The sequence below is a fragment of the Podarcis vaucheri genome (genome assembly GCF_965113315.1).
Source record: "Podarcis vaucheri genome assembly, chromosome: 17".
Classification (NCBI taxonomy): domain Eukaryota; kingdom Metazoa; phylum Chordata; class Lepidosauria; order Squamata; family Lacertidae; genus Podarcis; species Podarcis vaucheri.
Genome location: NC_138755.1, coordinates 38,833,272 through 38,848,901, shown reverse-complemented (window position 1 = coordinate 38,848,901; position 15,630 = coordinate 38,833,272). Strand labels below are relative to the sequence as shown.

At 47.6% G+C, this 15,630-nt stretch overlaps 1 protein-coding gene across 3 annotated transcripts in view; it reads right to left on the bottom strand.

Moving 5' to 3' along the window:
* Positions 1-68: 68 nt before the first annotated feature.
* SCNN1A (sodium channel epithelial 1 subunit alpha) overlaps positions 69-15,630 on the bottom strand; it is a 28,074-nt gene continuing 12,512 nt past the window's right edge. For all 3 annotated transcript variants that reach the window (XM_082204863.1, XM_082204861.1, XM_082204862.1), the window contains 9 exons: positions 10,649-10,749; positions 9,823-9,986; positions 8,993-9,091; positions 8,708-8,825; positions 8,480-8,558; positions 7,180-7,237; positions 5,777-5,832; positions 4,490-4,565; positions 69-2,284 (listed from right to left, as the gene is read on the bottom strand). In XM_082204863.1, coding sequence (XP_082060989.1) covers positions 1,985-2,284; positions 4,490-4,565; positions 5,777-5,832; positions 7,180-7,237; positions 8,480-8,558; positions 8,708-8,825; positions 8,993-9,091; positions 9,823-9,986; positions 10,649-10,749 — 1,051 coding nt within the window. In that variant the 3' untranslated portion in view covers positions 69-1,984. The remainder of the gene's footprint in view (positions 2,285-4,489; positions 4,566-5,776; positions 5,833-7,179; positions 7,238-8,479; positions 8,559-8,707; positions 8,826-8,992; positions 9,092-9,822; positions 9,987-10,648; positions 10,750-15,630) is intronic.

Here is a 15,630-nt window from a genome sequence, read left to right as displayed (position 1 = left end):
AAGAAGCTAGAGCCCCCTAAACATCTGATCCCACAAGGTAGGTTGTTTCCCATTAATGAGGAGGCACATTTCATTGTTCACACTCAAATATTTAATTCACACCTTTTTTTACCAGCTCCTTGGTGTTCCTGCTGTGGTATAACACCATTCAAGAGTGCTGCGTGCCTAATTAGGGCTGGGAAGGTAGGTCATGTGATGCTCCTTAGATTCTCCTGAGCTGCAATGGGGCTGGCATTCCCTTCCTTACCTTCTCCCTCCCTCCCAGTTGTTTTCCTGATGCTACAGTTGTCACCTTTGCCTGCCTCCCTGCCTATCTGTGTTGCATGAGGCATCCCAGCTCTGAGGGACATAGATGGATGCCTCCAACATGGAGAACTTGTTTTTTACAGGCTCTCATTTCAGCCCCTTCCTTGACCCCCACACTGGGCCTCGCAGTATTGCCACAGTTCTAATACCGGGAGCTCTCGGGTTTACCGCATTTCTGTTCTCGGTTCATATTATGCATCCCAACATTGTGCTGCACAATAAAAGGAATCCCCAGGCTCCTAGTGGGATGGAGGAAGATGCTGCCAAGGAAGCCTTTGTCTAGCAAGCTTGCAGAAGCGAGGCCCATTTCCTGTCTTTAGGCAGAAAAAATGCGTACATTGCACGGGCGGCAAGACTCCAGCCAAACTGACTCTTGCATCTCTCCAGATGCAAAGGAATCTGTTGGAAATGGCAGCAATGAAGGCAAAATGGGTAGAGGGTTTTCCCTTGAAGACTGTGCTAATTGTACGTGAGCTGAAGGGGTTGGTTCCTTGTTCTTCATAGAATCATAGAGTTGGAAGAGACCACAAGGGCCATCGAGTCCAACCCCCTGCCAAGCAGGAAACACCATCAGAGCACTCCTGACATATGGTTGTCAAGCCTCTGCTTAAAAACCTCCAAAGAAGGAGACTCCACCACACTCCTTGGCAGCAAATTCCACTGTCGAACAGCTCTTACTGTTCGACATGCTTTCTTTCCTGCTAGACTCATGCTTATCACGCATACAAAGACCTAGCAGATACACAGCCCGTTTCTGGTTTGTTCTTTTAGATCAGGGGTCTCCCACCTTTCGGGGCCTGGGAACAACCCATTTCACAGAAGGGAAAAACGGTGATGCTCAGAACTCTTCTGCTCTCCATCAACAGCCCCCCTCCAAAAACAAACACAACACAGACCAAAAAAGTTCCCCCCAGTAGCCAGAACATTCTCCACAACCAAACAGCAACAAGAGCCAATCCAAACACCCCAAAACCAAGCAAAGTAAAAAACCAAAAACAAAATATACACCAAAGGGAAGGGGGGGAGGACCCCAAACAAAACATTTATGCATGGGCCCACAGACATTCTGGGCGAAGGGAGGGGTGGGTGGGTGGATGATGAGCTTTGTTTTCTACCTGGCCCAATGTCACTCATGGGCAAAACAAAACAATTAAACAACTGGGAGGCATGGACAGATGGCAACTCTGTGTGTGTGTGACTGAGGGTGCCACATTGGGGACCCCAATTTGAAACAAGAAGAAGAAGAGTTTGGATTTGATATCCCGCTTTATCACTACCCTAAGGAGTCTTAAAGCGGCTAACATTCTCCTTTCCCTTCCTCCCCCATAACAAACACTCTGTGAGGTGAGTGGGGCTGAGAGTGGGGCTGAGAGACTGGCCCAAGGTCACCCAGCAGCTGCATGTGGAGGAGCGGAGACGCGAACCCGGTTCCCCAGATTACGAGTCTACTGCTCCTAACCACTACACCACAAGTTGCAAAGCAGGCAGAGAGGGCATTCCAAGCCGCTTGGGCCCTATATATATAAGGACTATGACTTCCTTCTGCCAGTAACTTCCCAGGAGACCTTTCGGTCCAATCCTCCTCATGGAAGTATGAGAAGTACAGTGAGCTGCTGGCAGTAATGTCCACCTCCATGCTTCAAGAAGGGCTTCTGCAAGCCATTCTGGCCTGGGCCCCTCACTCTGTTCTCCTGAAGGAAACTCTGTGCAGGGATAGCGATTCCAAGCTGTTGTAGGATGGTAGCGCAGCAACTTCAGAGGCATGCTTGGGGGCAGGAGATGCAGCATGGGAGCTGGTGTCATGGCTGTTGGGTGTATGGAGGTCAGAAGATTTGTGCAAGTACAGCCGGCGGAAAGTCAGGATGCAGGTGATGGCGACAAAATCCAGAATCAACTCAGCCAGCTCTACTACGGAAAGGACCGAGGAACCGAACCAGAGACTCCACTGGCTTCCCAGCTGTGAAAGCAGTGTCACCACCTGCAGAATGAAGATCAAAACAGGGGAATATTTTATTTTTATTTTTTTAAAAAAACATGCTCAAGAAATAAATTTGGCTCCCCAAACATCTTAGCCACTGATAGAGATTGGTAAGGCCGCCATCTTTTCCCTTGGGACTCACCTAGATCACCTGTTCTGTGAACTCCATTTCAGAAGAAATCACAATATCCAGTCTAACTGCAATGAGGAGTAGCTATGTTGCTCCTGCCTCCTGGGGGCTGGAGATGTACTCCAGAACATTTATATTTTAATGTCTACATATGATCCAAATGTTGACACTTGAGCTTCAAAAATCAAAATTGCTGTTAAACTTTTACAGTCACCTATTTCGATGTATTGAATTGAGGTCCATATACTAAATTACTAAATTATGATGCAGGTCATGTTGGTGTGAAATTTTGACACCATCTACGGTACCACATGCTGTCAAATATTGACTGCTACAGCAAAATCCGGCAGTGACTGTCAACTACTTGCTGAAGTTTTGCAAACCTAGAGAATGCTCACTATCGAAACGTTCACAAAAGATTGGGGATTGTATATGCCTTTTTCCTCTAGCTCCTGTGCACAGTGCTTAGCCTACTAAAAATGAACTCTCTCAGATGGTGAAAGTAACCAATCTCAAGACTTCTTGCTGGGTAGAGAGATGTGGGGAATAGGATACTTGTCTTGAGACAAGCTAGTTTAAGCTTCTTTAGGAAGAGTTCTTTGCAGGGGCTGCTGTTAGCGGGCATGGGGGCAGGGGAATTGTGTCGCTCAGCATATTGGCTGTGAGTCCTGGAAGACCTGCTCCCTGCCTTGCAGACCTTCTCCCACCTGGCCTGAGAGGGTGGGGCTCAGACTGACTCCAACTACAAAAAACTGAGCCTGCTGAACAGAATCTTGGACTGGGGTATTGTTTAGGGCAGTGTTTTTCAACCTTTTTTGGGCAAAGGCGCACTTGTTTCATGAAAAAAATCACGAGGCACACCACCACTGTGTGCGGAGAGGGAGATGTCAGAGCCCCGCTGCTCTCTATGGGGAATCGGATGAGAGCGGACCCCTTGTCCGCTCTCATCCGATCCCATCCGATCTGATCCCCACCCAGGATGGATGGAAAATAGGGTGGACACAGTCTGGCGCCCGCCTAGTGGGCAAAAATTTGACTTTTTTTTAAAAAAAAAATCTTTCGAATTTTTCAATTTTTCCCACGGCACACCAGGCAACATCTCGTGGCACACTAGTGTGCCGCGGAACAGTGGTTGAAAAACACTGGTTTAGGGGAGGTTGTTGCAGTAAATGTTTGTCTCTTTATATTGGATCTTACAATTTATGTGGAAGTTGTTCAGTTTGGTTGTGCTCTTTTTGAGGTTTTATTTATTGTTTATGATTACTTTTGGTATGTTTGTAGTTACACAATTTTTCACATGCTGTAAGCTGCCTTGTAAAAGTAAAGGTAAAGGGACCCCTGACCATTAGGTCCAGTCGTGACCGACTCTGGGGTTGCGGCGCTCATCTCGCTTTATTGGCCGAGGGAGCCAGCGTACAGCTTCCGGGTCATGTGGCCAGCATGACTAAGCCACTTCTGGCGAACCAGAGCAGCGCACAGAAACGCCGTTTACCTTCCCGCCACAGCGGTACCTATTTATCTACTTGCAGTTTGACGTGCTTTTGAACTGCTAGGTTGGCAGGAGCTGGGACCGAGCAACGGGAGCTCACCCCGTCACGGGGATTCGAACTGCCGACCTTCTGATCGGCAAGTCCTAGGCTCTGTGGTTTAACCCACAGCGCCACCTGTCCCACACAGCCGCCTTGAGCACGGTAGTAAAGGTAGCAAACAAATAAAATAATTGATTGATGCCAAGGGGTGGGCATTATTCTGGCATATGCCCATGACATTCTAACGAGTACATTCCCCAAAGTGTTGCAGAATGCAGTTACGTTGCTGCTTGGGGCAGAGAACCACATTTTCCCAACAACAAAAATGACCCCCCCCCGAGAAATAGGGAAGTGCAATGTACCTGAAACAAAAGCACTTATTTGAAAGAAGGAGGCTAGATTCCCATGCAATGAGCAACAATGGGCAGATTTTTATTTCCAGGAACTGACTATCTGGACAGGCCGTAAAGGATGATGGCTTTTTGGTGTCACAGATGGTGGTAGGGGGAGCAGTTGGGAATACGTGACGACGAAGGGAATACATACTGTGAAAGCAGGAGACTCCCCGTTGCTTTTATAATTCCACTCCTCAAAAAATATATTCACTTTGGCAATTCCATTCCTGGCAATACAAAAGGGAAAGTTCTGGCTCAATCAATATCCTACAGCACAGTCCTACAAATGAGTATTCATCCTATTCAGTGCAATGGGGCTTTTTGCCAGGTAAGTGCCTATAGGATTATAACCCACATCTCTCCCAAAACGCCCACTCCTTCCAAATTCACAACCCCCCATTCCCAGGTCTACGGCATTTCTCTGAACTTTATCTCATAAACTCAAATTAAGCTGCCCCATAACATGCCAAATGTTTTTAAACAATGTGAGCATCTGTTTGGAAGCTATAATTTCCTACTTCACCTCCTGAAACCTGCAAACGATCTGTCTAGGACATGGGTAGGCAAACTAAGGCCCACGGGCCAGATCAGGCTCAATTGCCTTCTGGATCTGGCCCACGGATGGTCTGGGAATCACTGCGTGGATTGCCAGCACACACATTCTTTCCCTCTCCCTCCCTCACATGGCGGCGCCTCCTGGCTTCTCCCTGCCCTGCCTAGAGGAGGAAGGGGGCTGGGCTTTGTTGAGCGGCCACCATTTTAAGCAGCCCCTCTCCGGAGCCCTTTTGCGCGCCGCTCATTGTTCTGCCGCCGCTGCCAACCCCTGCCGCTCGCAAGACACAGGTAAGCAGTCACAGGGGCTTGTGGTGCTCTTGCATCACTCCCCCCAAATATAGTCCAGCCCCCCACAAGGTCTGAGGGACAGTGGAGCGGCCCCCTGTTGAAAAAGTTTGCTGACCTCTGGTCTAGGGCAGTCAGCAACTTGTGGTTGCTGATAAACAGGACTTGTTGGAGTGTATATTTTTAAAAGTGTGTGTGTGTGTGTGTTTGTGTGTTTTTAGCTATTACTGTATCTGTAAGCCACATTGAGTGTCTAACATTATGTAGAGGAATGGATTACTACACTGCTTCTTGCACCAGAATCATATAATTGTAGAGTTGGAATGGACCCTGGAGCTTGCCTCTGCTGTTCAGGAATCTCAGCACATTGTCCCCAGTCCAATTAATCTCCATAGTTTCAGAAAACATGCATTTAATTCATGCAATCTACCTTAAGCCCTATCCTTAATTAATTTCTTCCTTGATCCTAGAATTCACCACACTCTCCTCTCCCAAGATAGCTTAGCACGCTGTGATCCTCATTGTTTCTCCCTATTTTTCATCGATCGTTACGTCTCCGATGCTGACCTTCTATTCTGACTGTAGGTGGAGCTCTTACCTCTTGGATGTGATGTTGTACTTGTTTTGCCGTGACAGCATGTGGAACACCCAGGCCTGAAACGGCAAATTTGCAAAATAAAAAAATAAAAAAATGGAAACGAAAGCTTTATAGGCAGCCCAGAAGCACACAAATGCATGTAACTGGCCCCCAGCAAGAAAATAACCCACCTCTCTCTCTCTGTGTGTGTGTGTGTGTGTGTGGGGGGAAACTTAGTCTTTCCCCCCACAGTTTCCACTCTGCTTCTTTTCTTTTCTTTACTAAAAACTTTTTAATTGAGGTTTACCTTGCCAATTTAAATTCAAAGATTAAACATCAACATCATCATTAAGGATTCCTTGAGTTCTTCGATTCCCCTCCGCCTTTCCATGGTTGCCACTATCAAACTTTTTTCAACTGCTTCACTTATTTTCTCTATTTTTCTTAAATAATCCATTTTTACCTTAGTTTTTTAATACGTTACAAGCGTTACTCAAATCCTGCCAAAGGTTTTTGTTGTTTACAGTGTTCTCTTAAAAACATTGTAATCCCATTCCTCCTTAAAGTTCTTCTCTTCCTGGTTTCTCGTTTTCTGTTTCCACTGTTTCTGGTTGCTTGCCCCAAGTGGCTGCCAACCCCCCACCCCAGTGTGCTGAAAAAGTGAGTTTGATAGAAACGTACTTTTGGACTCCATACTGCAGAGAAAGGCTGAAGCCTTCTGATATGGTTTTCCTTTTCTTTTTCTTTTAAAAAGCTCTGCAGCTCTGCTATATGCATTTCTGAAAAACATGTACCGTATTTTTCACTCTATAGGACGCACTTTCCCCCCTCCAAAAATGAAGGGAAAATGTGTGTGCATCCTATGGAGCGAATGCAGGCTCCTTGGCTTCAGCGATAGCAACGCGAAGCCTCCAAAGCGCAGAGGGAGCGCTCCCCCCACGCTCCGGAGGCTTCCCGTTGCTTTCGCTGAAGCCGTCTGAAGCCCCCGGAGCGCAGGGAACTCCTGCTGCGCTCCGGGGCCTTCAGGCAGCTATCCGCAAGCCTTCAGAGCGCAGCAGGAGTTCCCACTGTGCTCCGAAGGCTTGTGGATAGCCGCCTGAAGCCTGGAGAGTGAGAGGGGTCAGTGCACACCGATCCCTCTTGCTCTCCAGGCTTCGCTTCGCTGGAGAGGCGCTGCACAGTTTTCCCTCTCTGCGCAGCGCCCCTTCAGCGAAGTGGGAGGAGAAATCGAAGGGGCTCCGTTTCTTCTGCCACTTCGCTGAAGGGGCGCTGAGCAGAGAGGGGGAGAAATTCCCCACCCCTGTTCTCCCCTTCCTATGGTCCGGTGTGTCCTATGGTCCGGTGCGTCATATAGAGCAGTTGCCCCGTGACAGTTCTTAGGTGTGCATGTGTGTACTCATGGAAGCAGGAAATCATCTCCTTACCTCAGAGACAGCAGAAGGCCATCGTGAATATCCAGCTGACAACTGGTATTCTGTCACCCTAAAGAGAAAAGCATACAATAAGCTTAGAGGCACATTACCAGGGGAACCTTATTTACATCTGATGTTCATGGGTGTCAAGGATTCTAACCTAACCTTCCAACATTCCTCAGAATTGGAAATACTCGATGCAACCTCAGAGACGCTTGTGCCACCTCTTCATTACACCACACATTTCCGGGTGGGACCCTAGCGCTGGGCTCCAGTCCTCTTCCCCTTTCCCCCTTGCCTCCATCCTGCTGGTCACTCAAGACTCATCAACTGCCACTGCCGGCTCCAATCTGCACTGCGGCCCTTTTAAGCCCATGCTTCTCTCCACACACCCCTGGTCTGTCTCTCTGCCTCCGGCACTCTGCAGCGCCTTGGCAAATTACATCATCAAGCCGCGCCACCAAGCCCGGAGGCAGCCACCATGTTGCGAGGGGCAGAGAGGCAGAATCCGCTACTGGGGCAGCATTGTGATGGTGGCTGCTGCTGGTGGGATAAAGCCTTGAAATTGGGATGCGCCAATTCAAAGTCAGAAAGTGTGATGGCTTCCCCAATTCTGAGACTGTCCTGGAAAAATTGGGGTACTTGAGGGGTATGCTGTAAGGGTGCGAGTTCTTATAATGGTGCTCTTCTGTTGGTACCATTCTGAACCAGTCCTAGCTTGCATGGCTCAGCTAAGACATACACCTAGGACACCTGTGGCACCATCACCTTCCAAGATATGAGCAGTTGCCAATCACAAGATATGTTCGCTACATCAGGCAGTGGCATAGCGTGGGTTGCCAGTGCCTGGGGCTGTGTGGGAGGGAGGGAAACGGATAGAGTATGCATGGAAATTCAATGGTCTAGCGGCATCCATGTCACCCAGGAGTTTGCAGCCACAGAGGTAAGAAAAGAAGAGTTGTTCCGTTGGTTTGCATGGAGAAGCAGTTTTCAATGGAGCCCAGCGACGGAAGTGTGCAGCTGTATTGAGGCAGCACCGGGTGTCCCCCTTTATGCTACACCACTGACATCAGGTGAGACATCAGCTGGAGAAAAGAGGCAATGGAAGAACCCTTCGTTACCGGGTTTCTGAAGAAAGCCTGGGGCTGAGAGGCATGAGTTTGGGAAACCAGCATGGAATGAGAAGTTGGGTACAAAAAAACAAAAATCCTGTTCCGCTCCATTTTACTGAATATTTTTTACTGCCCAGCGAGCTCTGTGGAATTTGACCAGGCCCAGGAATGCAACTGCACAGGTTTTGAAGCTGACTTACTTGCAGGGTTTCCGGCATTTGGTGAAACAGCCCAGGGTGCCTGTTTTGAATTCAGCCTGGAGTTTGTAATAACAATAACCTAGTCCAGAGACAGAGGGACAGTCGATAAAGTAGTTGTGTGAGCTGCGTGCATAGGACAGGAGCCCCAGCACCTTGCACCTTGGATAGGAAACAGGTGAGGTTGTGGATTCCTCCCCCCACCCCCCGCTGCCTTTTGTCTCCACTTACCCCAGGCGGGATGCTTGTTGTAGTCACAGTAAACTGCTCCGGTGGGCAAGGGGTAGAAGAAATGGCCACAGCCACACCGCTCCACCATGCTATTCTGGAAACAGGAACGAATGCAGACCTAGGTGAAGTAAAAGGAGAATTGTCACCATAGGGCAATGTTAGCAGTACCCTGGGAAACCTACGGGGACAGGCATGGAATGCAAATAAAAATAAGGATCGTAATAACAGGGTTGGTCTGGTGCCAATTACAGGGTAAGGATTAGTGGGTGAGTCAAATGTAGATACCTGCTCAGTATAGCGGGATTGGTAGAGGATCTTCACGGGTACATCGCTGCCGTTTTCTGTGCAGTCGCTGTAGGTGCCCCCAAGACGGTTTGTCGTTTCCTGACAGTTAATTCACAATACGTCAGATCAACACAGTTGCATTCCTTCCCTTTGATTTGCAGCTGTTTTACAGGCCAAATCAGCTGCTCTCTCTATCTCTAGTTTTATGGGAAAGTAACCAACATTTCTTTATATTTTCTTTTTGTAACCTCTGACTGAATCCAATGGGTCTTACGGGAGCCATGTGCCTTCCCCTCATTCCCTCACAATTCTGCACGCTGAAGCCAGGTCTCATGGGACATGGGTGGCGCTGTGGGTTAAAGCCACAGAGCCTAGGGCTTGCCGATTGGAAGGTCGGCGGGTCGAATCCCTGTGACGGGGTGAGCTCCCATTGCTCTGTCCCTGCTCCTGTCAACCTAGCAGTTCGAAAGCACGTCAAAGTGCAAGTAGATAAATAGGTACTGCTCCAGCCGGAAGGTAAACGGCATTTCCGTGCGCTGCTCTGGTTTGCCAGAAGCGGCTTAGTCATGCTGGCCACATGACCCAGAAGCTGTACGCCGGCTCCCTCGGCCAATAAAGCGAGATGAGCAGCGCAACCCCAGCGTCGGTCACGACTGGACCTAATGGTCAGGGGTCCCTTTACCTTTACCTTTAACCAACATTTCTTTATATTTTCTTTTTGTAACCTCTGACCGAATCCAATGGGTCTTACAGGAGCCATGTGCTTTCCTCTCATTCCCTCACAATTCTGCACACTGAAGCCAGGTCTCATATCCTACTTCTGACCTCACCTTTCTCATACTGATGGATGTTTCAACGCCGGGGCGCACATTAAAGCCCCCGTCATCCATGAAGGCCGGTTCCTTCTGACCATGCACCATCACTCGGGCTCCCGTCACAGTGGAGAGAAGTGGGATAAAGTCGTTCTGCTCTGTGCGGACAACTAGAGAGAGACCTGTGGAGACAGAGGGCAGGGAAGGCCAATGGCAGTCATGCACAGAGATGAAAACAGGGCAAAAGAGAGATGGAAAGAAGATGAAGTTCCTGCAAGAGAGGAACGGTAGACCAAACTGATGGACTATGCGGAGATGGCGAAAATGACTGGGAAAATCAGAAACCAGGAAGACCAGAATTTCAACAAAGACTAGAGGAAATTCACAATTTACCTTGGAGACTACTGTAAACAACAACTCTTTAGCAATATTTGAATAATGCTTGTATTGTAAAAAGAACTAGGAATAATTGGGATTCTTAAAAAATTGGAGTAATATGCAGCAGAAAAGGACTAGAGATGGAACCCATGGAAGGGGGGGGGGGAGTCCAGAGATTTGGGTGAATCTTTTGTCTGTTTACCTTTTTATTACTTAGGACTTTGAATGTAAACTTTAACTTGTAAAACCAAATAAAAACTACTATCAAAAAAGAAAGAAAGAAAAGAAACACACAAAAATGCAAAGAAAGGAAGAAAAGAAGACAGGCAGGAGTGAGCTCAGCAAGGAAGAAAAATCAATGTTGCAGGAAAGAGATGAATGTGGTGCCAGATTAGAAAGGGAAATGAGGATATAGCTCAAGAAGCCTCTTCCGACATCCATCACCACCTTCCAATCCCCTGCTCACCATTATTGATCCCAGGCAGGGAGGACATCCAGAGTGTGCTGCTGTTGTCATTGAACGTGTAGCAGTTTCCATAAATAGGGTGATGGAAATGAGTGTAGTTCCTGAGGAGAAGAAACGCAAAGTGTCCAGGTCAACTCAATGAAGAAGCACAGAATTGAAGAGTTGGAAGGTACCCTGTGGATCATGCAGTCCAACCCCCTGCAGTGTAGGGATATGCAGCTGCCCCATGCAGGGATGGAACCTGCAACCTTGGCGTTATCAGCACCACGCTCTAACCAACTGAGTTATCCAGAAAGACAATTCAGTTGAACAAAAGTGAAAAAAGGCAGGCCACTGCGTTGGCCCATTAGAAATGAACAAACATCAACGGTAGCACAATTTCTGTACTGGGGCCAAGTAAACACAATAGCGAAAAAAGCCAGCAAGCTATAGTGTATGAGAACTCAGCCTAGGTATCAACCTCCTGCTTTAAAAATGGAAGAGAGGAAGAGAGAAAAAGAAGTTTCTGTCATGGTGGAAGTCCCAAGTCTTGCAGCTTGCCTGTCCTAAGATGGAAGGTTTTGTGCTGATTTAACATTCTGCCAATAGAAAAAAGAAGACTATTGGTCCAATCTTGGAGTCAAATACACCCCAAGAAAGCCATACAAACAAGCTACCTTGGGGTTGGTATTAAGCATGCCACTATATGCCAATGAGAGGGACATGGGTGGCGCTGTGGGTGAAGCCACAGAGCCTAGAGCTTGCCGATCAGAAGGTTGGCAGTTCGGATCCCGTTGCTCGATCCCTGTTCCTGCCAACCTAGCAGTTCAAAAGCATGTCAAAGTGCAAGTAGATAAATAGGTACCGCTCCGGTGGGAAGGTAAACGGTGTTTCTGTGCGCTGCTCTGGTTCGCCTGAAGTGGCTTAGTCATGCTGGCCACATGACTGTACGCTTTACGCTGGCTCCCTCGGCCAAAAAGTGAGATGAGCACCACAACCCCAGAGTCATCTGCGACTGGACCTAATGGTCAGGGGTCCCTTTACCGTTACCTATATGCCAATGAAGCCAAACTAACATGCCTTTGTTGATAACTTTCTTTTGCCAGTAAAACAGTATGGTGCACATTAGTATTTAGTACACAAATTAGTACAGTCACACATGCACAGGGATGGTGCATGGAGCATAACATAAAACAAATTATTGTGCCATTAACATGCATCTAATGTTAAGTATAAAAGTCACATAAGCGGAACAGTGTAGAGATAATTAATTGTGAAAGATCTGCGACAACAACTCTGATGGGCCTTGCAATTTTAATACACCACTTGAGCAGCCTGGGCATAGTCAGCGCATTTCACAACTGAACAAGTTGGGTTGGCAGATTGGTTACATGCAGTACACTGCTGCTGCCAACCACGGAGATGGCACCTTGGCATTGTCTTGGTGCCCTCAGGGGTCAGCAGGATTGGGCAGCTGCTGAGGGCACCAGAGCTCAGAAGGGCCTCATCACCCACTGGCCTGACCCCCTAGCTCTGCCGCCAGTCACTCGCTTCACCCTCCCCTCCCCACTGCGCTGCTGAGACACTTTTGACATCACTTAAGGGGTGGCTAATTAGGTGAAAGCAGTGTTTGCCTTGCTGCATCCAAAGTTCTTTTTTGCACAAGCAGAGTCAAATAGCGCTTAACACCTGCTTCATCCCATATGAAGGCTATTACAAATGGCCACCTGTCATGTTTGAGCTACTTGAAATTCCTGCATTGCAGGGGGTCGGATTAGATGACGCTTGAGGTCCCTTCCAACTTCTACAATTCTGTGATTCTATTCTCTGCTGACTTCAGCTCTTCAACCAAGCCCAGCAATATTTTGTTTTCTTCCTCTGCCCAAAGATGTGGTGTGCAGAAGCGCTGTAGTGAATTCAAAGATTTGCTTGTTGCCTCATAACATTTTACTTAGCCTTAGTAAAGGTAAAGGGACCCCTGACCGTTAGGTCCAGTTGCGAACGACTCTGGGGTTGCGGTGCTCATCTTGCTTTATTGGCCGAGGGAACAGCTTCCGGGTCATGTGGCCAGCATGACTAAGCCGCTTCTGACAAACCAGAGCAGCGCACGGAAACACTGTTTACCTTCCCGCCGGAGTGGTACCTATTTATCTACTTGCACTCTGACGTGCTTTCAAACTGCTAGGTTGACAGGAGCAGGGACCGAGCAACGGGAGCTCACCCCATCACGGGGTGACCAAATTGTGACTGTGATTATGACCCTGCAGCAGAGCTTCCTTAACTACGACGCCTAAAGTTTCGGATTCCCTCTAAACCGGTGCCAAAGTTTTGTGGTTGTTTTGTAGGGTTTTGTAGTGTGAACCCCTTGTTTTGTAGAACCACCCCCCACTGATTAATTGAGACATCAAACAGAGGTTCGTACTTAACAACAAAAAAATCAAACATGGTTCGTGCTACAAAATCCTACAAAACTTTGGCACCAGTTTGAAGGGGACCCCAAATTTCAGGGTTTGAAAATTTCCCTGAGCAGCTTTGATGCACTTAGCAGCCTTCTCAGAGAAGATCCAGCACTTTCTAATTCAGAGGCACAACAGATGTGTGAAAGCTGTGGGCATGACCCAGGCGCAAGCTGTGTCGACACCATAAATAGTGTCTTCAGCACCAGAGGCAAATCAGCAAGGCTTAAACATATTGCAAATTTAAACAAGAATAAATAGCATTCAGCGCTGATTCAGGGTTTGGAAGGGGGTGGAAACGGCGTGCACAAGTTGTGAAAGGAAGGTCAGAGTAAGGTGAGTTGACAAAGTACTGCAAACAATTGCTGGAACTAATGGTGGTTTGTCAGCCTGCCAGCTAGACCCAAACAACTGAGACTTGGCAGCACTGGAAAAATGGTATTTTTGTTCCAGAGATGGGAATCTAACTGGTGTAACTAACCCCTGTGGTCACGAAATGCAGCCCACTGGGAAATTGATACACTTCCTTGTTTTGCTGCTTGTGGGGCACCGGGAAAAACAGGGCCAAGAACCTGGCAGCAGAGAGAGGGTATACACGTGGCCAGTGGGCTGTATTTGGCTTGGTGGGTTAACAGGCAGAGCAGAGCTCCCACAGCATCACATGGAAAGGGGTGTCAAATGAATCATGTGGACACCTTCCGATGAAAGAAGCGACTCCCCACAACATTTGGGTGACGTCAACCTCCTTCTTGGTGGGAGAGGGGGGATATTTGCTGGCGTGGCTGCACTGACATAACCGTAGGAACCAGCTACTAGGGACAGAGGTCTCTTCAGCTCCCCCAATAAAATATCTGAGGGGACAGGCCTCCCCAAAGTTGATGGGCACTGCCATTCAAATGGTGAGCGTGCACCGCATCTTGTGATTGATTATGCAGGGTGGGGCCTACCTGGACCCCCCAATATTTTATTCAAGTTGGCACCCCTGGACATAATTTGTAATGGTCCTTAACTGGGGTTGCCAAGCTGCCAGGCAGGATTTTGCAAAGGTGGGACTGCTTTTTATTCAGATGTCATATTTGAGTGCAACTAAGAGGGATGCGGGTGGCGCTGTGGGTTAAACCACAGAGCCTAGGACTTGCCGATCAGAAGGTCGGCGGTTCGAATCCCCGTGACGGGGTGAGCTCTCGTTGCTCGGTCCCTGCTCCTGCCAACCTAGCAGTTCGAAAGCACAAAGTGCAAGTAGATAAACAGGTACCACTCTGGTGGGAAAGGTAAACGGCGTTTCCGTGCGCTGCTCTGGTTCGCCAGAAGCGGCTTAGTCCTGCTGGCCACATGACCTGGAAGCTGTATGCCGGCTCCCTCGGCCAATAAAGTGAGATGAGCACTGCAACCCCAGAGTCGGCCACAACTGGACCTAATGGTCAGGGGTCCTTTACCTTTACCTTTTAGAAGGTTTCACAGCAAAAACATGTTCCCAAATCACAGAGATACTGGGAATATAGGGTCCGAAGGGCACTCAGGGTTTGTCCAAACTTTTGCTTGTCCCATGCTTTCTAGACATGAGTCAAAGAAGTTTTTCTTTTGTCCCACTGTTTTCCCTGGGGAAACACAGTTACTGTTTAATTGGAACAAATGCTAATCTGCAGAAAACCTGATCAGTATTTGTTAAACAGCAGGGTTTCCTGGGGAAAGCGGTGGGGTGAATGAAAAATTTCTCAAACCCATGCACTGAAGTGTGAACAAGTCCTCAAACTTTCCACCCACTAGGGATGGAAAGTTCTAGCAGTTTGGTTCTCTCTGTTTCACATTTTCCCCCAATCTTAAATTGAGTGCTCCACATTTCTGAAGCAATTTGCAATAATAATAAAAAATCCTCATAAAAATAGCCAGCATTTTAGTATTTCTCCTAATGAGAACACATTTTTGTAGGCAGTTCTGATTAATGCACACATTTTTGCAAGCCATTTTTTATGAATTCAATAATGCTCTTTTATGTGTTATTTCCACGAATGTGCGTACATGTTGTTTGCCTAGAGAACTGCATTGCAAAATTTGAATAAATGTGCATTTTGAAAGGTGGTTGTGTTTTGCTTCTTGTATGGCTTTTGGCAAGTCTGAATTCGACAGATTTAGCTTTAAATGTGAGCTGCACTGAATCCCCCCCCCTTTACCCTCATTGCTAATGCCCACCAATTCTCCTCAGAAAAATGCTCCTCAGACAATTTTTCTCTTAGAGTGGCTTCTGGTTTCAGAGTCTGGTGGTGGAAAAAACCAGATTACCTGGGGGATGGAAGTGGGTGCAAGGAAATAGGCAGGTGTCTGGGGAGGGGATATTTATGTTAAAATTCTGTGCTCCTTCCCCTTCTCTTAGAAGGAAGTTCACAGATCATGTTGTGAACTGTCTTCTTTAACATGAAATCTACTACTTCATCAGCTATTTAGTTTTTTTTAAATTGAATTTTTGAGGCACTTTGAATCAGTGATGGAAAGGTGGCATTTTTATTTTTCATTTTAAAAACCAAATACACTGGTACCTCGGGTTAAGTA